Source organism: Tursiops truncatus, chromosome 11 (genome assembly GCF_011762595.2).
Source record: "Tursiops truncatus isolate mTurTru1 chromosome 11, mTurTru1.mat.Y, whole genome shotgun sequence".
Lineage (NCBI taxonomy): Eukaryota > Metazoa > Chordata > Mammalia > Artiodactyla > Delphinidae > Tursiops > Tursiops truncatus.
Genome location: NC_047044.1, coordinates 3,149,115 through 3,174,812, shown reverse-complemented (window position 1 = coordinate 3,174,812; position 25,698 = coordinate 3,149,115). Strand labels below are relative to the sequence as shown.

The 25,698-nt window shown below is 51.3% G+C and overlaps 1 protein-coding gene and 1 long non-coding RNA gene across 7 annotated transcripts in view; one reads left to right on the top strand and one right to left on the bottom strand.

The window, feature by feature from the left end:
• Positions 1-1,567: 1,567 nt before the first annotated feature.
• On the bottom strand, positions 1,568-2,414 carry LOC109549621 (uncharacterized). 2 transcript variants are annotated; one of them, XR_002175971.3, is made up of 2 exons: positions 2,077-2,414; positions 1,568-1,762 (listed from the first exon to the last, which is right to left on the bottom strand). It is a non-coding gene; the product is annotated as an uncharacterized lncRNA (long non-coding RNA). The 2 variants fall into 2 exon arrangements; XR_002175970.3 differs by having other exon boundaries at positions 1,568-1,759.
• Positions 2,415-2,421: 7 nt separating this feature from the next.
• Positions 2,422-25,698, top strand: part of TBC1D22A (TBC1 domain family member 22A) — a 357,101-nt gene continuing 333,824 nt past the window's right edge. For 2 of the 5 annotated variants that reach the window (XM_073788040.1, XM_019933128.3), the window contains exon 1: positions 2,427-2,632. In XM_073788040.1, coding sequence (XP_073644141.1) covers positions 2,571-2,632 — 62 coding nt within the window. In that variant the 5' untranslated portion in view covers positions 2,427-2,570. Of the gene's footprint in view, positions 2,633-25,698 lie in introns of all 5 variants that reach the window. The other 3 variants (XM_073788039.1, XM_073788038.1, XM_073788041.1) reach the window with 3 other exon arrangements.

Genomic DNA, 25,698 nt, shown 5'->3' with positions numbered 1-25,698 from the left:
CCCACCGGCAGTGAATCGGTGCACTGATTTATGTACTGCTCATAAGTCCACACCCTCATCGATTTTGGCACTGAGAGATTTTTAAATTGTTTGTTAAGCGTGAAATGGTATGTCCTTGGTTTTTACATAGCCTGAATCTCAGTGAAAGGAAGCCTCTTATGAAGGCTCACTCATTCACTCTCTGTGCTCATGCACACGTCCTGTTTGACTCCTGCGTGGGTCCCGTTCCTCAACTCTACCTCTGCAGGACTCCGGCTTACACGACTGGCCTTCTTCCAGATACTCCCTCACATCCATCTCTACCACACACCCCCGCCTGAACCCATTTCTGGAGATTCCTACTTGACTATGTTTTTTGATTACGTCGCTCTTGATGCTGACCTATGCCCGCCCCACCGGTCTTGGGACTTCGCCCTGGCCTGTCCTCCCCTGTGTAACCCCGTCTCCTCACCTGGAGACCAATATGTCCTCTAACCTAGTGCTTGGCTGAGGCCTGACATCCGACCTCAAACCCAACATGTCCTAAACCAACCATAAACCTGGCTGCAAACAGGCGCACTGCTTGCTTTGAGGTTTCCGCCGGTGGTACTAGTAATCCTTTGCTCAGATAGTCTTGAAGCCTTCGAGTCAATCTTAGTCTCCCTGTAACTAACTCCCTCCCCTAAGAGACAGGAGACAGGAAAGCATTAGGTAAGCTACGGGGAGCAACCAAACCTAAGATGTTATAATTACATCCAATCAGTCGCTCGCTGACTGCTGTCAATCTTCCCTTTCTAAACGCTACTATCTTAGTTCTGCTGCGACCCCACTCACTGATTCTTGCAAGAAGCTAAATTGAGCTGGGGAAAATCCCCTGTCGGCAGGGCATCCCTGAGGCTGTCAGGAGCTGATCGCTGAGGAAGACCTCTGGGGAGGCCCCGGGCCGTATACTGGGAAGAGATCCCTGGGGCCTTCCTGAGCCCCACTAGCCAAGGATCCCAGGAGGCTTCCTGAGGCTATGTCCAGGAAGGGGTCCCTAAGGTCCACTGAGGCTTTATCAGGACATCGCTGGAGATTCACTGAGGTCATGAAAGGACAGGATGCCGGGACAGTTCCTCAGGCTGTGCAGCATCGTAGCCCTGAGCGTCTACTGAGGTTCTGTCAGCAGGGGATTCCCCAAGGACCCACTGCAATCACCTCAGGGAGATTCTGTGGCTGTGACAGAAGGGGATCCCTGGAGAGCTCCCATGGTTGTCATCCGTTTAACAAACGCTTCCTGTGTTAGCTGTAGAAGCAGAAGGCACAGGTCTCACCCGCCCAGCAGTATCTTGCAGTACCCTACGGGCTCCGTGGGAAGAAAGACAGGCAGTAAATGTTCCAGGGCAGGGACAAGGGCTGTGGGAAGCCTCTGCTACTACAAGACAGGATAGAAAACTCAGTGTTGCAAGGGATCTGAGAGAGCCACGCACTCTGCTCTGAGGGCCGGGGGTGGCCTTTACTGAGGCGCTGGTTGGCATACGACTGAGATAATACACGTAAAGTACCTAGCGCAATACCCTGCGTACAGCAAGTACTACATCAGTGTTACTTATCGTAAGTGAGGAGGCACGGAAAACTTTAATCAGAAAATATCATCAAGAACTGGCACGCGTCTGTCAAGCGGCTCCCCAAAGCCGCACTGCGCTCCCTTCTGAAATGCCGGTCCCTGACCTCTCGGGTTACGTCTACCGCCGACAGAAATATAATGCAGCCACATACGTAACTTCTAATTTTCTGGTAGCTACTTTGAAAAAAAGGAATGTGAAAATAATTTTAGCAATACATTTATTGAATCCAAGACACAAAATATTTTACTTCAACATGTACTCAACATAAAAATCAGCGTCGTCATTCCTTCTTTGGTACTGAAGTCCTGGGTGTATTTTACCTGCACGTTTCAAGCGCCGACAGCCGCCCGCGGCCAAGGCTCCGGTGGGGGAATCTTCACGCTTCAGCCGAAGCCTGCCAACCCCCTCCTTCCCCGACCCACCTGCCCCCTCCCCGGACCCCACCACCCGTGCCCCTCACAAGCCCGGACCACTTCCTCATGGTTCTCACCTGGCTGCACTGACTGCAGCGGTAAGTCAGCCACTTGGTATTTACCGATCCCTAGCAAGTGCGGGCGACAGACACCTCCTCGACCACCACCCGCAGCGGGGTGCTTTCGGTCTCGGCGTCGCCTCGCCCTCGGGTTAGGACCATTGTCCTGCCGCTTCGCGCAGTAGGAGAACCCTGGGCCGGACACCAGGCCTAAGAAGAGGGCAGTTAGAAGGACGACCCGGCAGCTGCGCTTCCTCCGCGGCACCGCCCCTTAGGCGCCTTTTAGTGACGTCAGGCTCCCCCGCGTCCATCACGCGCGCCTGGGTCGGAGGCGGGACTTCCGGGTGCGCGGAGTTACAACTTCCGGAGGGAGGCGGAAGAGCCTCTCGGCTCTACTCTCTGGAATCCCGGGGTCAGTGAGGGGGCCGCCCGGGGTACAGGAAAGGGCCGCCGGGGCGGGTTGGCCGCCCTCGGGGTGTCGGGGCTGCGGGTCTGAGGGATGAGGAGAGGCCATGGCCAGCGACGGGGCCAGGAAGCAGTTCTGGAAGCGCAGCAACAGCAAGGTCCCGGGCAGGTGGGTGTAACGGGGACCCGGGTCGGGGTCAGAGGTCAGAGGTCAGGTGGGCGCTTCGGCCCGCTGGGCTGCGGTGGAGTCGGGGTCTGGGGAGGGGGTGACCTGGGCTCTGAGGAGACTGCTCGGGGTGTCCTGGGGGTCGGATCGTGGGGTCTGGGAGGTGACAGTGGCTGCACGTAGGAGCGAGGCCAGAAAGGAGGAGGAGCTGCCGGCAGGCTTGTCCCGAGACCGGCAGGCTCTCTTCTGCGAAACTCCTCGGCCCCCTGGGGAAGCTGCAAGGAACCCACTTTTCTTCAGCCGCGAGGAGTTGATGGAGTGAGCAAAGTGGCCGGGGCAGTCTGCGTCCGCTGGCGAGCTCGGTTTCTGCAGGGGGCGTGGTGGTTTTGACCCATTTGATTGGCGTTCTCGTTCTCTCCTGGGTTGCTGCTTTTGCCCTGGGCGAGGAAGAATACTTGAGGCTCCCTGTGGATTTCCATGTTCCCACTTTCTGGCTTCAAAGCCAACTCCTGTCTTGAGTCAGCAGCAGGAAGCAAATTTTTTTTTTTTTTTTTTTTTTTAAGTTAAGTGCCTGCAGCGACCTGGGTGCAACCTGGAAGCTGTACAACTCCAAAGTCCTCCTCTGATTGATGTGTCACCCAGCCCAGCCAGGGCCCTAGGAAACATGGGAGACATGACGGGGAAAACACCTAGGATAAAATCAGCTGCTGGTGAAAATAGATTAGAGACAAACAAACTACAAGATTTCTACACACTGTTCAGTTTGGAAACTAAAGTCTGAGATACTGAAAATTAAGAATTGTGGTCTTAACTCCAAGTAGAATCATTCATAAGCACAGTTTATTCGTAAGTGTTGCACAGTAAACACTACTGTTTGAGTGATAGAATTGTAAACTTTGGAATGCACTGTGTCGAGTCAGAAAGGTTTAATTTTCAGAATGGTCTCGGAGTTAGCAGTATGAGTTCCTGACTGCTCAGAAAAGCGACTTTGGAGGGGGTCACTGAAGTTGGCCAGGCACCCTATTTTACTCCGTAGGACGGTGGGTTTTTTTTTTCCTTTAAATAAATAAATTTATTTATTTATATTTTATTTTCGGCTGTGTTGGGTCTTTGTTGCTGTGCACAGCCTTTCTCTAGTTGCGGCGAGCGGGGGCTACTCTTCGTTGTGGTGTGTCGCTTCTCATTGTGGTGGCTTCTCTTGTTGTGGAGCACGGGCTCTAGGCGTGTGGGCTTCAGGAGTTGTGGCACGCGGGCTCAGTAGTTGTGGCTCATGGTCTCTAGAGTGCAGGCTCAGTAGTTGTGGTGCACGGGCTCAGTAGTTGTGGCTCACGGGCTCTAGAGCGCAGGCTCAGTAGTTGTGGCCCACGGGTTTAGTTGCTCCTCGACATGTGGGCTCTTCTTGGACCAGGGCTTGAACCTGTGTCCCCAGCATTGGCAGGAGGATTCTTAGCCAGCCACTGTGCCACCAGGGAAGTCCTTAGGACTGTGCTTGACTGAAGAACAATAAGAGGTTTCATCAAAACCAATGTCAGGGTCCAGGATGATGTGAAAATTCTGGAATAGCAGAGAATAGGAGGTCCTAGCAGTGACAGGAACACATGCTGTAGAACACAGACTGCAAGGAAAGGAGCCACGTGACAGTAGAACTTTTGTGTGTTGTTTTTAGGTCTTGAGATTTTGGTTCCTCCTCCGTCTAAATAGATTCTGATTCTTAACAACCAGCTGAGGTGTGAGAATACTCGAGCTCCTGTGTGTAGTTTTAACGGTGAATAAACCTTTGGATTGATGACTGTGTCTCTTGGGTATTTGTCCTTGTATTGGGTTCAGTAGTGCCCCCCCCCCCCCCATTCAGGTCCGCGGACCCTGTGAATGTGACCATATTTGGAAATAGGGTATTTGCAGATAGAATCAAGTTAAAATGAGAAGTGAGGTCACACTGGATTAGAGTGAGCCCTAGTCCGGTGACTGGTGTCCTTATAAGAAGAGGAAAATTTGCACAGAGAGACAGACACAGGGAAGATGGCATGTGAAGATGGAGACAGACTGGAGTGATGCCTTTACAGACCAAGGCAGGCTGAGGACTCCTGGCAGCCAGTAGAGCTAGGAGAGGCAGGGAAGGATCCTCTCCTAGAGCCTTCAGAGAGAGCGTGGCCCTGCCCACACCTTGACTTTGGACTTGTTGCCTCCAGCTCTGTGACAGGATACATTTCTGTTGTCTTAAGCTGCTAAGTTTGTGGTAATTTGTTGTGACAGCCACAGGAAAATAATACTGTCCTCAACTTTCTTCTGTGAAATCCTGCATTCCCAAAGACAGCCTTGCTTTTTCCTTGGACTCCGATACCGTGCTGTGCCTTAGGCCTTTTGAGAGTTGTTCCCGTGTGATAGTCCCAGACTTGGAGTGGAGTCTTGGAGGCCTCCTGGAGGCTGTCACTGCAGAGGGCAGGGCGAGGAGGAGAGGTCGGCTCGCCCGGAAAGGCCTGCACAGCCACTTCGTGCCCCTCGCCTCCTGTGGCCTCATCTCTGGCAGTGCTGCCGTTTCAGGCGACAGGAGGAGTCGCAAAGGTGTGCCCGTTTCCCTGTCAGTAGATGACCTCCCTGTGGTGACCACCGGCCGCATACCTGGTCTTTACCTGCACAAGCTCGGTGCCGCAGTTCCCAGCTGGCTTCCAGCGGTCGTGCCAGCTCTTTTGAGTGGTTCCTGTGATTAACTTTTTTTGAGTGTGGGCCTCAACCCAGAGAAACTCAAAGGAGGAAGAATACACCCACCACAGAATATGGAACTGGCAAAGGCGCTTTTGTATAGCGCAGTCCTTTAAAATTAGTAATTCCTTAGTAATAATTCCTATGACAGTAGCGGCTGCTATTCACCGAGCACTTAGTGTTTGCCAGGCGCTATTCCTGGCGCTCTGCAAATGTTCGTGTCTCTGGTGTTTTAGAATTTACAAAGCACACTCTGTCCTCCAAGCGCACTCTGACACTCGATGAGGTAGGCTGGTTTAAAGCCCCTTGGTTGTTTTCCCCGACATGCCGTGCCGAGAAGCTTAAGTGCTTCTGCATGATGTCTAAGGCCCTTTATGACCTGAGCCCGCTCAACTCTTTAGCCCCATCTCCCGCCCCTCCCTGCTTTGAGCTTGGCCCCCACGGGTGCTGATGGACTTGTAGGATCCTCGCTGTACCTGTTGTGTGATGCCTCTGTCAGTTTCATGCTTTCATAGCTGTGGCCAGAATGTTCTTTTCCTCCCTTCCCTCTCCTTTGCCTGGCTTTTTATTTTTCTTATTTATTTATTAATTTTTTGGCCTCGCTGTGTGGCATGTGGGATCTTAGTTCCCTGACCAGGGGTGGAACCCGTGCCCCTGCATTGTGAGCGTGGAGTCTTAACCACTGGACTTCCAGGGAAGTCCTTGCTGGGCTTATTTATTTTTTATTTTTTGCGGTACGCGGGCCTCTCACTGCTGTGGCCTCTCCCGTTGCGGAGCGCAGGCTCCGGACGCGCAGGCTCAGCGGCCATGGTGCACAGGCTTAGTTGCTCCGCGGCATGTGGGATCTTCCCGGACCGGGGCACGAACCCGCGTCCCCTTCATCGGCAGGCGGACTCTTAACCACTGCGCCACCAGGGAAGCCCTGGGCTTACTTTTTAAAGATGTTCAAGAACTCGCCTCCAGTGTACCTCCTGGTCAGGGCTGGCCTGTTTTCATGCAGTCTGGACTAAAGTACCCCGTTGTGCGTCACACCCAGTGTTGGAAAGCGCTTGTTTTCTTCACCAGACGGTGAGCTCTGCGTGTTTAGGGAGTGTGCCTTGCTCATCTTCGCATTGTTACTGCCAAACCAGTAAGTGGTGGTTGATCCAAACTGTTTTCCAGATTAACCTGGAGAGACTGATTTGGCCAAGGCTCACACCGCACGAGGTGGTCTTGCTGGTAGATCCCCCTATTCTGTGCACACCCTGGTCCTTAGATTATATGTTTGGTTGATGCTTTCTTAGAAGCTGCTTCTCTGGATGAGGCAGGATGTGTGATATGGTGGAAAGACGTCTGACTGGGAATTGGGTGGTCCAGGTTTTAGCCATCGTTTTCTGTTAATCTCTCTGTGACCTTCACCTTCCTCATACTGCCCCCAGGGCCATCAGTTTCTGCACGTATAGCCTAGGGAGTTGCATTAGACCTAAGTGGTTGTGACCTACAGGAGGATATTTGCTTGGCCTAACCCTGTTCTCTTAGATGAGAAGGAGAGAAGCCTCTTGGACCAGTTTTGAGAGTCTGATCATTTATTTATTCAGCAGATATTTATTTAACCCAGATTATGTGCCAGTAATGGTTCCAGGTGCTAGAGATGCATCAGTGAACAAAACAGACCAAAATCTGTGCTCTCACAGAGCTAACAGCGGAGCGGGAGAGGCAGAGGATAACTAAGTTAGGTTGTGCCTCACGGGTCGTGGGATCTTAGCCCCCGACCGGGGATCAGACCAGGGCCCTTGGCAGTGAAAGCGCTGAGTCCTAACCACTGGACCACCAGGGAATCCCCCGAGAAAAGCTAAGTAGAGAGTTAACTGTCAGAAGGTGATGACTGCTATCAACACAGAGCAGGGAAGCGGGATAGATCTTTCGGGGGCAGGTGCCGTGGGGATAGTGTCATGGATGATAAGGTGACCAGGTAAGCTCTAACAGAGCAGGTGACATTTGAGCAAGATTTGCAGCAGGTGAGGGAACAGGCTTCCTGGGTGGCCGGGTTAGAGTCGTCCAGGCAGAGGGGTGAGCTCGTGCAAAGGCCCTGGTTCGGGGGCGATGCTGGTGTGTCCGAGGAGAAGCCCAGGGGGGCCGGCGTGACCACTGCTGAGGGGGGGAGAGGCTTGTGGGGCACGAGGCCTGAAAAGTGGGAGTGGTGGGCCTCATGGTCCCAGGAGAGACAGGGACTCCCAGTGTCTTCTTCCGAGTGAAGGGGGGCTTTGGAGGATTGTGGCAGCGGCAGGCCCTGCCTTTGGCTTAGCAGGATTCCTTTGGCTGCCCTCTTGTAGGTAGACCGGGGGGCGGAGAGGGCCAGGACAGCAGCAGGGAGACCAGTTAGGAGGCTTTGCGAACATCCAGGTGAGAGGCGGTGGTGGTTTGGTAAGAATCGGGAAGCTGATGATAATCAGAAAAGGCTCGGCCTCTGGCTCTCTGGGCCTGTTCCTTCGTGGGCCGTTGACTCGCTTGGCTCCCACGGGGCTGTGGCTTTCCGCGGTTGCACTTGGCATTCCTGCTACACTTAACTTGAAATGCCAAGACGAAATCACAGCACACTGGGTGTGGGAACACAGGCAGCCTTTCAGCGTGGACCCGACGCTTGCTATTTTAGCATGGCTCTGCCTGCCAGCGTGCTCTGCTGACAGCAGGGTAGGCGGGCCGCCGGGGCATGTGAACGGTGACATGTGTACGTGCGGTGGCAGCAAGAAAGGCCGCGACTGAATATGCAGGGCCGTGGGTGCTCGGGTAGACATGGAGCAGAAGACCGCTCACAGCGTCCTGGCCCTGGCAGCTTTCAGCGCACAGCTGCCACAGCTGCGAGGCGGCCCTGAGCAAGTGGGACACTCAGCTCAGCTGTCGTCTCCACAGGCCACCGTCAGTCGTCAGCTGCAGGAGAGGAGTGTGGCGGGGGACAGTTCATTCAGAAAATACTGGAGCACCTTCAGTGCGCCAGGTACCGCAGGGAATGCTGAGCAGAGGCGTGGGCCTCGGGGTCCTCAGGCCGAAGGAGACGGTGAACACCTGGTACACAAGCAGTCTGTAGGCTCCCACGGCCGCAGCCTGGTGATGGGGGCAGGACACCGGAGCCCCGCATCCGTAGAATGCCACGTTCCCCCACACCGCCCCGAGGAGGTCTCGCCTAGGATGGGACCCGGGGCTGGAGCAGGGGCCAGCCTGCCACGCAGAGGTGCGGGTCCGGGTCGGGGTCGGAGCTCTCCGCAGGGAGACCCCAAGGAGGAAGTGAGGAGGGGTGCGCGGGGTCCAGAGCACGCAGGGCATCCAGGCCCTGGAGAAGAATTGGGTCTTGGTCCCGAGAGCCATGAGGAAGCACTTTATTCTGCTCCTCCGCCTCGAAGAGAGGGTGAGAGGAAGTGGGCACGGGAAGTGGGGACCAGGGCAGCGGCGGTGGGCGGGGGGGAGTGGACAGGTTCAGGGCCTGAGCTGCGGTGGGCCTCAAAGGGGTCACTGACGGGCAGGGTGTTGGGGATTGAGGTGACCCCCAGGGTTCTGGCCTGAGGGGTGGGAGCCCCTCAAGATGCCCACGTCCTCATCCTCAGAGCTTGTGACGTGTCAGTCCCACGGCAAAGGGGAATCACTTTGCAGATGGAGTTAAGGTTGCCCGTCAGCTGCCCCTGAGATGGAGAGGTTGCCCTGGATTATCCGGGGGGCCAGCGTGGTCACATCAGCTCTTAAAAGTGTCAGAGGTTGGACACAGGTGGCTCTGTCTGATCTGCGGTTGCTGGCTTTGAAGATGGAGGAAGGGCCCCGAGCCAGGCACGTGGTGGCCTCTAGGAGCGGGGAGCAGCCTGTGCTTTTGGTCAGCAGGAAGACGGGGACCTTGGTTCCGCACCTGCTAGAAACTGAATTCTGTCAGCGACCTGGATGAGCAGGAAATGGATTCTCCCCAGGACCGCCTCCAGAATGGATGCAGCGGGCCGACCCCTGGACTTTAGCCTGGGAGACCCATGCCGGACCTCTGACCCGCAGAGTGTTAAGATGATGGGTGGGAATGTTCGAAGGCAGTAAGTCTGTTACAGCGGCTGCAGGAAAGCAGAGCCCTGCGGGGTCGGTGGAGGGCAGGGAAGTGTGCCCGAGGGAGGTCGGCTGGGGAAGGGGTCCTGCACTTGAACGTGGGCCGGTACCTCGGCCAGTCTTCACAGGTGGGCTGGGCCCTCACTGGTGACCTCTGCAAAGCGTGTTTAGTCGGAGGGGTCTTCTCTGTTCCGTGTCCTCTCGGGTCCAGGGGCCAAGTGGAGGCCCCGCCTTTCTTTCCTGAGAAATTCTGAGCTGCTGCCCCGCCTGCTCTCCTGTCTTGTGTTTTTATAGACCTGCCCTTTTTTCTTGCTGGTGCTTCTGGAGTGGATGTTTGGAGTGTCTCTTTATTCCTAGTTTTCCCTGTCACGAGGAGCCCAGGAGTCTGTGCTCTGGCAGTGACTTTGTGGGGCAGCGGGGGGGGGGGGGGGGTGGTCCCATCTGGTTGCCACCCATGAGTGGAGATGGTCTTGCTGTGCTGAGCACTGTGGAAGCACCGGAGGGTGGGGTTTGGCTAAATACATAGTTTGTTTTACTTGTTTGTTTTCCAGTGGTCATGTTTCATGTTATGAAACACCTTTTATTTTGTCTGGAAACATTTTGAAAAAATAAACTTAAAATGAAATCATTTTTTCCCCCTCTTAAATGTTTATCTAATGTTGCAAATCTGGACTCTTTTGGGTTAATTTTAGATGAGGACAAAAATGACTTAAAAAAAAATCCCTGATGATTTTGGATTTGTTCTGTTTTTTTAAAATTTTGTAAAATGAGAGCTGGAGGAGGTGTTTCACTCCCCTAAGTACTGTGAAGGCGAGATCAGAGGTTGGGGGTGGAAATGAACAGAACAGGCGCCGGGAGCCCTCGCCTCCGTTTTTCTGTTCCCACTGGAGTGGCCCTGCCTGGCCCACGTACAGCTAGGACAAGGGCAGCGGCGCAGCACGGTGACCCGGGGGCCAGGGTGTGACACCGCCCCCGCCTGGCCTTCTCCGGAAGCTCCACCATCTTGCCACTCCTGGGCTTAGCCGCTCCTCAGTGGAACACGTGCAGTGTGAGGACCGGCCCCTGCGGACCCTCTGGGTGCAGCGGGGGTCCCGGCCTTGGAAGGGCTGGGCTGCACGTGGGGGATGCCTCCGTGCTCGGCCCTGGGAGTGCAGACACGACCGACCGCCTGGTTCTCCCTCTGGAGGATTCCGCGGAGAGTGGCTGTGAACCACATCCGTGGGCAGGTGTTGGCTCTGCGCCCCAGGCGGGAGGTGGAGCCGCGGATGGAGATGGTGCTGGCCTTGTAGTGACACCTCGTACCTGCGCCTGCTTATTGAGCACCTCCCTTGTTTCCGGCTCTTGACACACAGGTTCGGGCCAGCAGCAGCGGGAATGCTGAGGGGTCCTTTCCAGACTTTACAGGCTGCAGCTGAGCTGGTGGTGGGCCTGTCCCGGGGCTGGGGGTGGGACCCGGTTCCTCACACACTGACTTCCTCTTTCCCGGTTCTCCAGGGGTGAGAGGGGCAGCTTCTGGGTTCACCCAGACATTCCCCCCCTCACAGAGAGAGGCAGAGGGTCAGGAGGCCCAGAGGGGACGGGGCAGCCTGGGTTCTTCCCATTTCTGGGCTCCGTGCTGCAGGGGACTTCTGTTTTGAGTGTCCCTGTTCCTCTGTTCCCTCATTCTGATGCTGTTTCCTCTTTGGAGGGATTCATGTGGAAATCCCAGCCTGAGTGCTGAAGGCGGCGAAAGCGCCTGTAGCTGTCGGTGAGTTTAGTTGCTTAGAACAGTTACGGATTCTCTTACTGGGGTTAGGAGGGCTCAGGGCTGAAGCTGCTGTTGGTGTTACTAGCGCAGCTGGGCAGGGGGCCCTCGCCCCTCTGCTGCTCTCTGCCCGAGGCCCCTCGGTGAGCAGTGAGCGAGCTGGCTTTGAACTCAAGCATGTTGGCGGAGGGCAGAGCCCTTTCTCTACGCCGCCCTGTGCATTTCTGGGCTCCTGACCGCATGAACGCTCTGTTCCCTGTGGTCCATCCTCCCGGGGTCTGGAGTTCACTGGCACTGCCAGAGTGTTCCGGCCCGGGCATGGCCCGCCGTCTTCCTTCTCACCCGGGCTGCACACTCGAGCTTGGCCCGTGCTGCGGGGGCCAGACCGTGACACGGTTCTCAGATGTGCCCCGGGCCGCCCTCGCCCTGCTCCCTCACACAGCTCGCTGCAGGGTTTGCCATGAGCCTTCTTTCCGTGAGCGTTTATACTAGCCTCAAGGGCAGAAGGCTCTTGCTGGCGCCCAGGCTCACACGCAGCGAGACAAACGATGTTCAGTGCCTGTGATCCTAGGCCGAAAGCCCTCTGCAGGGTCCGGGCTTGTCAGAGAGCGTGGGCACGGTGTGCGTGGAGAGGCTGGGCGGAGGACTGGGTCTTGGAGAGGGGAGGGGTCCCTCGGCGTCACGGGACCTTGGAGGCGGGAGGCAGCCCCTAGGGGGCGCTCAGCACCTGCTTCTCTTGTCAGGTGCGCGTGTTTGCAGGTGGCGAGGCCAGCCGGTTGAGTGGGAAGCAGAAGGGGTCTGGCCTTGCCATTACAGAATTCAGGAGGAAGAGAGCGCGGGAGACCTCCCGGCCCCCCAGGATTCACCGCACTGTCTGCCTCCCGCCGTCTAGGGCGTGGGGATTGTCTTACCGGGCCAGTTACCATCCTGGGGTGGCTAGTGCTACGGGTTAGTCTCAGACAGACCCGGGCTGCCGCCTTCTGCACCCCGTTTTGATTCCTTTAGAATTACTCCCTCGCTTGGGTTAGTTTCCTGTGCCAAAGCCAGTCATGGGGCCATTACAGCACTTTATGTCCCAGCCACATGTGGGCTCATCAACCACCAGGACTGTAAGTCGCTCTGACAGGGCCCGGCAGGCGTGGGACGCTGGGGGCTCCTCAGAGGGCGTTGCCTAGTTACGCCCACTTAGGAGGGGATGTGCTCTAGTCTTTGGAACTCCTTCAGGTTTAAAATGCTTAATCATTCAAGTATTCGTGTAGTAAAGAAGGGAGCACTGAACTAATGAGAACCTACTGTATAGCACAGGGAACTCTACTCAGTGCTTTGTGGTGACCTAAATGGGAAGGAAATCCAAAGAAGAGTGGAGATATATATATATGTATACATATAACGGATTCACTTTGCTGCACAGCAGAAACTAATACAACATTGTAAAGCAACTATATGCCAATAAAAATTAAAAAAAAAGGGAGCGCTGCATGTAGCAACAAGTATCTTGGGTTTTGGGATCGCTGTTCTTGGAGATTAAGTCACGGGAGGAGTGAGGGATGGGGTCAGGAAGAGACGGACGCTGGGGACAGCAGGTGGGTTTCAGGTGTCACAGGAGAGAGCCAGGAGGCTGCCAGGGGCTGCACGAGGCGGGGCGCGCCTGTCGTGTTGTACCTGCGTGACTGCAGAGGGTCACGTCCTGTCTGGGGAAGTGGGGGTGAGGCATGGCAGTGGGGGCAAAGCTGATTTTTGCGATGGGCCCGTTAATGTGAGGTGGTGAGGTGGCCGAGAGCCAGCAGCAGCTCAGCCTGGAGGCCGCTGTTTGAGTGTTTACTGCAGGTGCCCAGTAACGTCAGGAGAGAGCACAGTTTCGCGTGAACTGGGAAGCGAAAACTGGTGGAGCACTGGGCTTCGGGACGCACGGAGGAGTCTGAGGGGCGTCCAGATAGGCTGGCAGGAGCTGGGAGAGAGGAGAGAGGGCTCAGTGCGGTGAGCCTGGAGGTGACGTCGACAGGAGAGGGGCTCGGGGGAGAAGCAGCAAGGCAGGGAGAGGTGGGGAAATGGGACCCATGACTCCGACTGCAGGGCTGGCAGGGTTGTACTTTTCCATGTTAATTTCAAAAGACTCCTCCCCCCATTCATACATTGTGCTTTTATGATGGTGTAATTGATGTATTATATTACTTTCAGGTGTGCAACCTAAGGATTCGCTCTATGTGTCTATTGCAAAATGATTACAGGAAGTCTAGTTAAGGTCCATCCCCACACAGTTACACGCTTGTTCCTTGTGATGAGAACTTGTAAGATTACAAGCAACCTTCTCATCTGCAGTGCAGTGTTACTAACTTCAGTCACCATGCTGTGCTTACATCCCCAGGACTTACTTATCTTGTAACTGGAAGTGTGTGCCTGTGGACCCCTTCACCCATTTCGCACCCTGCCCCACCTCTGGCAGCCACCAGTCTGTTCTCTGGGTCTGTGAGCTCACACGTTGCTGTTTTCTTTTAACTGAAGTAGAGTTGATTTACAGTATTATATTCCACACATTGCTTTTTTCATGGGAGGGGTAAGTTTATTGTCAACATCCTCACTTCTGAGACCTGTCTGAAGAGCCATCCGTGAGCAGCTTGCTGATTGAATCAGTAAGTGCCCGTCTCCACTGGCTCCTGGGCCCCCAGGAGTGTGACTGGAGACGAGCTCCAGGCCCTCTTACAGGGAGCTCGTGGCCCGGTGGGGAGAGCTCAGTAGGTGGCTGAGAGCTTGCGGGACGGGGCGAGCGTCACTGCCAGGTGGCGTAGCGTGGGTGTTGACGGTGGGACAGCCCGGGAGCCCCTCTGCTCAGGGTCCTGTAGGGCCACGTGTGTCTGCACTTGACTCTGTGGGCGGGACCATTTCAGATGATGCCATGGGCGGGAGGAATGGTGGAACTGTTTACCCTCGTAATAATGTCGTTTCATACATTTTCCTCCAGAGTCCTCTAAAGTTAATTTCCTTGGAAAACTTACCCTTCTGAACGTATTTTATAAATCTGGGGAGCATCACTGTGGTTAGAACACGCCTAATGGTAAATCAGTTGCTAATTGAGTTCACCTTTCAGAAAGCTACTGGAGACATTGAGTGATGACTGTGCTTGGAGAGGTTGATGGGCTGTAAACTGAGATACTACATGATTTGCCTGTTTACTTCATGTGTCTGAAATACAGGGAGGCAGTTAATCGCAAAGATGCCCGTATAATTTTTCATTTATTTTATGATGCTCAGGACACCGCAGCTTGGATGTATTTCTTTTAATTTTATCTCCTCTCGCTCTTTGCCGTTTCATTCATTGTTATTTTCACTCACTGCTCTTTAACCTTTAGTGAAAAAAAAAAAGCTCTTCTGGTGTTGTCCCATCAGCTTTGTTTCAGAGCCAGGGCCTTGGTGTAGGCGGTCCAAGTTCAGACCAGAAAGAAGTTCTCCGGGATACACAGGAGAGAATCACCTTATTGTCAAACCCAGAGGCCTTGCGACATTGGGCTCTCCTTCCTCCTGCCTTCCTGGATTCTGCTCTGTAACTTAGGCTCATTCCCTCCTTTCTTCTCCCACTTCAGTGCCTACCTGTATCCTAATGGCTCTCCACCACGGCGGGAGCAGCATCCCTGGCATCTTCGCAGCGCCAGTGTCGGACCGGGCCTGGAGCAGGTGCTCAGCCAGGGTGTGTCGAGTGACTCTAGTGCGGCAGCCTCGGGGTCGTCTGTGACTGGCTAAGATGTCACTGATTCGTGGTGCTCTGGGTGAAGGCTACGCCCCAGAGCTTGGCGGTCCACAAGTAGGCCCTCAGACAGATAGTCTTTGACTCTGAGTTTTTAAAAAGCTTTCCTGGGGGGCTTCCCTGGTGGCACAGTGGTTAAGAATCCACCTGCCAATGCAGGGGACACGGGTTTGAGCCCTGGTCCGGGAAGATCCCACATGCCGCGGAGCAACTAAGCCCGTGCGCCACAACTACTGAGTCTGTGCTCTAGAGCCCGTGAGCCACAACTACTGAGCCTGTGTGCCACAACTGTTGAAGCCCGCGCGCCTAGAGCCCATGCTCTGCAACAAGAGAAGCCACTCAATGAGAAGCCTGTGCACTACAAGGAAGAGTAGCGCCCGTTCGCCGCAACTAGAGAAAGCCCGCACACAGCAACGAAGACACAACGCAGCCAAATATAAATTTAAAAAAAAAAAAAAAAAAAAGCATTCCTGGGGACTTCCCTGGCAGTCCAGTGATTATCCACTGCAGGAGGCATGGGTTTGATCCCTGGTTGGGGAAGTAAGATCCTGCGTGCCGCGTGGCACGACCAAAACCAAAAAGCTTTCCTGACTGGTGTTGTAAAGGCAGCCTGGATAGAACCCTGAAGAGATGGCGTTGGTCCCCGGGGCCCATCTCTCTCTTTTGGGCGTCCCTGCATCTGCCCAGTGTCTCCAGCCTGTCTTCATGTTGGGGCCCCGTCCTCTAGGAGCGCTCTTCCCGGTTCTCTCTTTAAACCTTAGCTTTGCCCGTTCTTTAGTCTTCTTTCTTTCCCTTACCAATGGGGGCGTTTTCTGTGCCTTCTGCAGAAGAGGTGACCTTTATAGGAACTCAGGGCTCTCGTGGGAGGCGCTTCTAGTTGGGGGCCACTTCGGGGCACACTGTGGGCATCTCTCTGCCTTCCTTCCTGACCCGTCCTGTGCTGTCCTTTGTCTGGACCCAACCCTCTCACCGAGCTGGGAGCCTCTGTTACGTCGCAGTGTTGGAGCCTGTGATGCCTTGTTAGTTCTCAGTCACTCTTCTTCCATCTGACAGTCCTTCCCGGCTGCTCAGGCACGTGGTCATCAGGATATGTACCAGTTGGGCCCAGAGGACACGGCTCATGGTCCCCGCCTTGCCTACTGGTAACAAATTAGTCTTTCTTTCTTTTTTTTTTTTTTGCGGTACGTGGGCCTCTCACTGCTGTGGCCTCTCCCGCTGTGGGGCACAGGCTCCGGACGCGCAGGCTCAGTGGCCATGGCTCACGGGCCCAGCTGCTCCGTGGCATGTGGGATCTTCCCGGACCGGGGCACAAACCCGTGTCCCCTGCATCGGCAGGCGGACCCTCAACCACTGCGCCACCAGGGAAGCCCAAATTAGTCTTTCTTAAGTTTCATTTTCTTATTTTGGAGGATGATAAAAATTTCCGTCCTTTCCACATGAAGTATACTGAAATGTTCTGTGACGGTAGCAGTGCAGACTCTGTTATCCGGGGCGGGAGGGGTGGACTTGGACCTGTTTAAAGGTTCATCGAGTGATGTTGGTCATCTGGGCGACGGGTGCTGAAGGCGTGCTTTTGCACCCTGAGCCTTCCCCTCATGCGCACCTGCTCCCCGGCACCTGGGCCAGGAGGGACTGGTCTGGTCCTTCCCCATCCTCACTTCTCCCTAGCTCGCCCTCCCTCCCTCCTTCCCTCCTTCCCTCCTTCCTTCCCTCCTTCCAACACCTTTGTAGAGATATCATTTATGTAACATACATTTCACCCACTTAAAGTGTACAATTCAGTGTTTTTAGTGTGTTCACCCAGCTGTACCACCATCACCACAGAGAGAGGCCCAGAACTCATCAGCAGTGACTCCCCTTCCCTCGTCCCAGCCCCTGACAACTGCTGACGTACCTTTCGTTTCTATAGATCTGCCTGTTCTGGATGTGTCATGTAAATTGAATTATATGTGTGGTCCTTTGTGACTAGCTTCTTTGACTGACTGTGACGTTTTCGAGGGTCACCCACGTTGGAGCACCTCTTTTTATGGCCTAATAATGAATGTTCCATCGTATGGACAGGCACATTTGATTTATCCATTCATCAGTTGATGGGCATTTGGACTCTTCCCACATTTTGGCTGTCATGAATAATACAGCACAAGTTTTTTGTGTAGACATGTTTCCATTTCTCTTGGGTGTGTACCTAGAAGCGGAATCGCAGGGTCATGTGGTCAGTGTTGGACCTTTTGAAGACCTGCCAGGCTGTTGTCCAGAGCGGCTGCACCTATTTTCACTCCCATCCACAGCGTGTGAGGGTTTCAGTTTCTCTGCATCCTCGCCAACACATATTATCTTTAAATTTTTGCCCCCCTCCTGGCTGTGAAGTGGTGCCTAATTGTGATGTTTTTCTTTTTTTTTTAATTTTTTGGTCACGGCTTGCGGCATGCAGGATCTTAGTTCTTGACCAGGGATCGAACCCCTGCCCCCTGCAGTGGAAGTGCAGAGTCTTAACCACTGGACTGCCAGGGAAGTCCCTCTAGTTGTGATTTTCATTTGCATTTCTGTGGTGGCTAATGACGGTGAGCCTTCTTTTTGAAAGATTTCTGTGTACAGTGTAGGAAGAATGGGGTCGGAGGAGACTTAGAGAAACGTGTGTCTTCGAGGAGCGCTCCAGGCACTGCATTCCCTGACCCTCTGAATGGCTGTGCCTGCAAACACCTCCCCTCTCAGAGCCAGAGCCATCTGTTTGAAACACTGGAACACATTTCAGACTTTCAGGAAGGCATACAGATGAATACAGGGAATGTAGACCACGTCCACAGTTGATGCTGTTGTGTTCTTTTCCTGGGTCCAGCTCTTTACTCTCACTTCCCCTGATCGTCACAGTTCTGAATTTTGCGGTTACCCTGCATGCAGTAGGATTTTTGACCACTCATGTATGTACCCAAAAATGATATATTGTCTCATTTTTGCATTTAAAAAACTTCCTGTAAGTGGTGGTGTCCTACTGTGTGTATTCAACGTTTCACTATTATGTTAATGAACTTTCCCCATCTTGAATCTGGTGGCTGAAGTTCCTTCCTGTTTGCTGTGGTTGGTATTCCATTATATGCATATGTTCTAGTTTGTTTGTTCATTATTCAGTTGATAATGGACATCTAGATTTTTCTTAACATTTTTTCTCTTTGTGGTATTATGCACATCGCTGAACCTGTCTCCTTGTGTACCTGTGTAACTGTTTTTCCAGGGTGTGTAGCTGGCAGTGGAACTATGTCACCTGGATCTGCTTTTTAGAAGGAATCGTTAGGGTTCAGTGAATTACTGTAGTGTTTTAAAGCGGTACAATTTCTAAAAAAGTTTATTGGTTAATATATTTTTTAAGGAAAGATTTCATTATTTGAAAGGAGGTATGTGTATTAGTTGCCACTTATTCTTTAAAAAGGGCTTTAGTTGAAGCCTGTTTTCCTCTTTCCCTGTGCAGAACCGAATAAAAATGTAATTTTAATAAGATAAAATGAGGTTCCTTTTAGTCTGAGCTTGAACTTGGTTGGAACATTTTCTGCTCAGTAAACACAAGTGGTTTGCCCATGAAGAATTAATGCGTTTCCTGCTGTCCTGGGAGGGCAAGGCCTGCAGTATGTGATAATGCTGCAGACTTTGGTGAAAATGACATGCAAATGGTGGGTTGTAGGCCAGACCGCCTGCTGGTTTGGAGCCGTATTGAATACATTTGCGCATAATGGAAGAATGCAAATGTTCGAGGAAAGATAGATTGATAGTATTGGTAAATACTGTCTGTAGGTCACTGCAGTACTCACACTGCTATTATATGGTTATCTCATTTCATACACATTCTTATTTCTATTTCTGGGATGAGGAAGGTAAAGCTCGGAACAATTACTTGGTTAACGCTCTTATTGGGACTTGAACCCAGGCCTTTGGAGTCTTAAAACTGGAAACTTTCTACCAAGGTCAGGGAGGCATCCATGGAAATTTCAGGAAAGGGACCACGACAGATGGGTGGTGCTTGACCTAGGCAGGCTGATACTTTTTTTTTTTTTGGCCAAAAGAAAGGAAAAAAGAAAAGAAAGCTCCTGGGTGTCACTGGGAAGTCTCGAAGGCTGCAGCCTGAGTCCCTCACGTGTCTAGCAGTTGGGCACAGGCCGTCACCCGGGACCCCCGCCAGCGCTGTTACGTGTGGAGGCCCCACACGTACGGGCCCTCCACGTGGCTGGTGTGGGCTTCCTCACAGCATGGTGGCCAGGAGAACCAAGTGGAAGCTGTATTGCCTTTTAAAAAAGTTACATCTTTATTGAGATTCACATATCATAATTCACCTATTTTAATTCACATACGCCACCATTCACTCATTTAAAGTGTAAAATTCAATGATATTATATTGTATTCAAAAAGTTGTATAACTCTCACCACAGTCAATTTTAGAACATGTTTATCATCTCAGAAAGAAACCCTGTACTCATCAGTGGTCACCCCGGGAAACCACTAATCTTTGTGTCTCTATAGTATGATTTGTCCATTAGAGACATTTCATATAATGGAGTCATGTGATAACGTGGGGATTTTTTGGTGACTGGCTTCCTGTACTCAGCATAATGTTTTCAAGGTCCTTTGTGTTGTAGCGTGTATCAGCATTTCATTTTATAGCTGAGTAATCTTCCATTTTATGGGTATACCACATTTTGTTTACCTATCCACCTAGGGTGCAACTTTTTTCTTCGCATGTGGTTATCTAGTTGTCCCAGCACCATCTGTGGAAAGACAGTTCTTTCTCCAGTGAAGGGTCTTGGCACCATTAAAAAAAAAAAATCAATTGACTGTAAATGTGCGGAGTCTGCACTCTCAGTTCTATTCCACGGATCTCTGTGTTTATCCTTATGCCGGTACCATACTGACTTGATTACTGCATCTTTTAGTAAGTTTTGAAATCTGGATGAGTGAGTCCTCCAACTTCGTTCTTTTTCAAGAGTGTTTTAACCTGGTCATTCTGGGTCTCTTGAGTTTCCATGTGAATTTCAGGGTCATCTTATCAATTTCTACGTAGAAGCTGCCTGGTATTTTGATAGGGATGCGTTGAGTCTGTAGTGAATTTAGAGAGTGCTGTAGGCTTAACAATATTACGTCTTTTAATACAAACATGGGTATTTTTCCATTGATTGAGGTTTTCTTTAAATTCTTTCAATAGTAGTTTTTAGTTTTCAGAGTATAAGTTTTATACATCTTTTGTTAATCTGTTCCTAAACATTTCATTCTTTTTGATGTTATAGTAAGTGGAGTTGTTTTTTTAATTTCGTTTTTGGATTGTTCATTGCGAATGTATAGAAATGCAATTAATAGTTGCATGTTCGTCTTGTATGTTGAGGCCTTGCTGAATTTGTTGTTTAGTTTCACTACTTTTTTAGTGAATTCTTTAGTATTTTCTGTATATAAGATTATATTATCTTGTTAGTTTTACTTCTTCGTTTCTAATCTGGATGCCTTTTATTCTCATTCTTGCCTAGTTGCCCTAAGACCTCGAGTACAATATTGAACAAAAGTGGGGAGAGTGGACATCCTTGTCTTGTTCCTGACCTTAGGGGGAAAACATTCAGTCATTCGCCTTAGGTATGATGTTAGATATGGGTTTTTTGTAGATGTCTTTTATCAGGATGAGGACATTTCCTTCTATTACTAGTTTGTTGAGCATCTTTATCATGAAGGGGTGTTGGGTTTTGTCAGGTGCTTTTTCTGTGACTATTGAAATCATTGTGTGGCTTTGTCCTTTTTCCTATTGGGATTTTCAGGTTTTAAGCCAGCCTTGCACTCCTTGGATAAATCCTACTTGGTCATCATGTACAATCCTTTTTTAATGTTGTTGGATTTGGTTTGCTAGTATTTTGTTGAGGAGTTTTGTGCGTATACTTATAGGAGATACCGGTCTGTAGCTTTTTTTTTTTTTTTTTGGCCGCGCAGCTTGCGGGATCCTAGTTCACTGACCAGGGATTCCCTGTAGTTTTCTTTTGTGATGTACTTGTCTGCTTTTGGTATCAGGGTAATTCTGGCCTCAGAATGAGTTGGGAAGTGGGTGGGCTCCTGCTTTTCTCCCCTTTACCAGAACAGCTCTGCTTCTGCCTGTCCTGTGTTTCTCTGTAAAAATTCTTTTGAAAAGTTGGTTTACTGCTAAAACACCCCCCTTCACACACAAAATGAAACCTCACAGGACAACAAAACTGGAGCTACATGTGTTAACACTGACACAAAAAAACCGTCTTGAGAGAAAATAAAGCTGCAAAAAGATACATAAAGTTGTGTATATTATAAGATAATCTTAACTTAATCTTTACAAACATGCAGAATAATATCATAGGTTGCCTAGAGATGCACAAGTCTGCAGTAAAGGTATAAACACTTGTGTGAGAATTTTAAGTGTCAGATTCAGGTTGCTAGTGACCTCATAGGACAGTAGAATTGGGGAGGGTTTCAAATCTATTGTATGACAAAGTGATAGGGTTTTTGTTTTTCCGGCCGTGCAGCGAGGCTCGCAGGGGCTTAGTTCCCAGACCAGGGATCGAACCTGGACCCCACAGCGAAAGCACCAAGCCCTAACCAGGGACCGCCAGGGAAGCCCCCAAATGATAGGGTTTTGGATGGAGCTAAAGTGACGCTGTGGTGTTTGTGTGGGTATTTATGTTCTAGGTGCTATTAAGCTGGCCTTGCAGCCTGCTAGCTGGGTGTGACCTTGGGCAGGCCACTTAAGCTTTCTGTCCCTCAGTTTCTCCATCTGTACGGTGGGGATAGCCATCTGCCCGCTGGGTCGTGAGGATAACAGGCACAGACACGCTGAGTTTGGAATGATGCTGAATCTGTTCACACGGCTGTTATGCTCTGTTTTATCGTCTGCTGTATCTCATGCTGAAGAGCAAACAGGAGTCTGGAGCAGACTCGGAGGCTGTTGGGAAAGGCTGGAGCTGAGCGGTTGGCGCACAGTGGGGTGGGCATGGTGTTGTCCCTCCCCCTTCCTGTGTGTTTCTTGCCTTTGGCAGAAGCTCCTCCTCCAGGGCCCCTCCAGGCCCGACGTGACCTCCCTGTGGGCCTTGCCCACCGCAGAGGTGTCCTCGCGGGGCAAGTGGAGGGTCACTGCCTTGCTTTCAGATCACGGCAAAGACAGGCCTCTTGAGAGCCCCTCCCGTCCTCTGTGGAGTGAGGGCTGGACTGGGGTCCTCAGGCCCCTCTGCACTCTGGTGTCCCAGGACCTCGAGGCAAGTTCTGCCCTGGCACTCGCCTTCTGCGCTCTCTAGTGACAGGCCACCAGCTGTGGCTTTCATTTCCCAACCGTTTCACCCTCTCCCGCGCTGTCAGGGTCTTATCGTGTTGTTCTCTTTGCTTGGAACGTTCTGTCTACCTCACTCTTCCTCTTCTTTTCATAGGTCTCAGTTTAAGGAATTTTTCCTCGAGGAACCTTCCTTTTCCGTAAGACTGGCCTTATGTACCCTTGTGGCATGTTATTGTAGGAATTCTCATGGAGCATTATAATGCTGGTTCGTTTTTTGCTATTATAAGTAAACTGCAAGGTCCTTAAGAGTTTGGACTATAGTGTGCTCGTCTGTGCCTGTCCAGCACCCATCATGATGCCCATCACAAAGCGGCATTGTCAAATGTTTGTTAAATTTTGCTGAGACGTTTTAGGATGTAAAAAAGAGCATTTTACCTGATTTAAATATTGTGCTGCAGGCACAGGAATGGAAAACTGAAGAGAAACTGCATAGGAAACTGAAAAAATGACCCATATATAATGATTTAATGTATTATTAAAGATGATATCCTCAGACCAGTGGGGGAAAGGGTAGGTCGTTTAATAAATTGGAATAGGTTACTTTTTAAAGAAGTTTCCTACTAAGTAGTATATAGCGAAATAAAATAAATTCTAGGCGACTGAAAACACGGGGGTAAAAAATAAAACCACAGAAATATGAAACACTCATATTTATGCAGCCTTAGGTGTTATGGACTGAATGTTTGTGGGCCCCCCAAATTCGTATGTTGAGATCCTAACCCCCAACGTGATGGTGTTAGGAAGTGGGGCCTTTGGGAGGTGATTATGTCATGAGGGTGGAACCCTCGTGAATGAGGTTAGTGTCCTTACAAGAGAGACGCCAGAAGGCTCTTTCACCCATTCTGCCATGTGAGGATATAGGGAGAAGATGTCTGTCTGCACACCAGGAAGGGAGTTCTCCCCAGACACTGAAAGTGCAGATGCCTTGATCTTGGACTTCCCAGCCTGCACGACTGTGAGACTTTGTTTATAAGCTGCTCAGTGCATGGTATTTTTTATTATAGCACCCTGAATGGACTAGGGCAGTAGGGGGTGGGCTTTTCCAAGTATAGTCCTCAAAGCAGAACCCTCCGTGAAGGATAAAAGTGTGATGACTTAACATAAACCTTTAAGCCTCCCACATACCAGGAAAACAGATTTGCTACCTGTATTAGTTTTCCATTGCTGCTGAAACAAATTACCACAAACCTCCTGGCTAATAACACATTTATTATCTTACAGTTCTGGAGGTCAGAAGTCTGCACACAGGTCTCACTGGGCTAAAACCAAGGTGTCGGCAGGGCTTTCTGGAGTCTCTAGGGGAGAAACCATCTCCTTACCTCTCTAGCTTCTCAAGGCTGTCTTGACTATGGCCCCCTTTCTGCATCCTCAAAGCCAGCTGTGCAGCCTCGCTCTGAGCCTTCCTCCATGGTCATGATCTGCCCCCAGACCACAGCCGGGGAGGTTTTCCACTTAAGGACTTGTGATTAGATTGAACCCACCTGAATAACGCAGTATGCTCTCCCAAGTTGTGTGCCCTTAGTCACATCTAAAAAGCCCCCTCTGCTGTGTTGTTACCAAGTCTAAGCTGGTGCTGCCCGCTGCACAACAGGCCAGTAATCGAGAGAAAAGTTGTTGGGACAGGGAGTAGCGACTTTATTCAGAAAGCCAGCAGACCAAGAAGATGGTGGGCTCGTGCCCCAAAGAGCCAGCTTGCCTGAGTTAGAACTCAGGCTCCTTTTATACGAAAAGGGGAGAGGGTAAAGTGAAACACTTCCTGGTTCCCGTCAGCCCCCAGCGAGGATGTGTTCATTTCTTCCTCCCTGCAGTCATTCACAGGTGGGCCTGGGCAGGAGGTTTCCTGTGAGCTAAACAGAGGTATTTTAGCTTAACGCTCATTACCTGGGAGGCAGGGTTCCCAGAGATGGGCCACTATGTATAATTTAAGCTTACAGGCAACATCCCTTTAGCGATGAACTTGTGATAGAATATAAAAAGATTCTTGTGTATTACTATTCCCCACGGTCAGCATCCATTCAACGGTCTTGTGGGGAAAGGAATGAAGACCATTCTGCTGAACGGAGGTGATGAATATCCCTTAGAATTTTTAGTCCTTTTTATCTACAACTAGTTGAACCCGACGAAACCTCTTAGCAGTTTCTTGTCTAATTCGTAACTGAACTTGGGGTTTTGGTTCCAGTTCCCAGTACATATACTAAATTCCGGTGCTATTTATTTGGACCCAATTAAACAAATTGGTTGCCCCTTCTCCAATGGGCAATGGAGATGGAATTCCCGTCTACTTCGGTTGGATGGCCAGGCCTGTTGGAGGTAAACTCATGAATAAATAGCGCCCGAAGTTTTAATGTGATTGGCCACCGCTAGGTCTTTAGCATTTATAGATCCTCCTGCCTGGGCACACACCTGCAAGGCCTGCCATACAGTATTCTAAAGGGGCTTAAGAGCCACTGATCCGTAGCAGCGCAACTGGCAAGGCCTTATCCCAAGTTCAGTGTCTCGCGACATGTTTTAGCGACGTTCCTTTTTAATGTGTGATTCGTTTTCTTGGTTTTTCCTGTTGATTATGGTCTCCAGGATGAATGTTGTTTTAATGCCGTCATCCAGATCAGGGGATAATTTCCCTACGGAGGGCTTTACCCACATCAGAGATCTTCTGTCCAGGTGGCATATGTTTCCACGCATCCTGAAAGAGCGTCCACACAAACACTACCAGCTTGTCTGAAATTTCTTGCAGTTTAAGGCATTTGCGGAGAGTCTGTCTTTCAGTCCTCGGTGGGGCAGGTTCCTCTGTGTTGAGTCCCCATCTGGGGAGGTCTGACAGCAGGCTCTGGGTTACTTTTAAAGACCTTGGGGGAAAGAGCTCTGTCTCCTTTTCTGGGATTTTCATGAGCTCCATCTGTAGGCGTAAGGCGTGTTCTGGGGGAATTCCCTGGCGGTCCAGTGGTTAGGACTGCGCTTCCACTGCCACGGGCCCGGATTCGATCCCTTGTCGGAGAACTAAGATCCCACGAGCTATGCGCTGCGGCAAAAAAAAAAAAAAAAAAAAAAAGTGTGTGTTCTGGACTCTGATGTCAAGGCGTTTTGGTGAAAAACTTCAGGGTGAGGTCTGTCAGAAAGACAACCAGCTCGCTTCCCACTGTCGGTTTTCCCCGGGGCTCCTGTGGGGAGTTAGGCGCCTCAAGTCCAGGGGAGCCCCCGGGCCTCTTCCGAGCGTCCCTGTCTTTCTACCGTGCGAGGGGCTCCTGCTCTGACTGTTTTCTGTTTCCCAGCGTTCCTCGTCCTCACAGCGCGCTGTTCTTTCCCCAGTGAGGGCTCACCTCTCCTTCTGGGAATCCAGCGCCACTGCCAGAGAAGTGGCGTGTCGTCTTGCGTCTTCTTTCTTCTGTCGTTGTTCCCTGTTGAACACTTTAAAAGCAACATCTACCAATCGAGAAGCGTTCATTCCAAATTCACCACCTCATTTCTGCAACTTTGTCCTGATATCTGAAGCGCTTTGCTCCGAAATGTAAAATTCACCATTC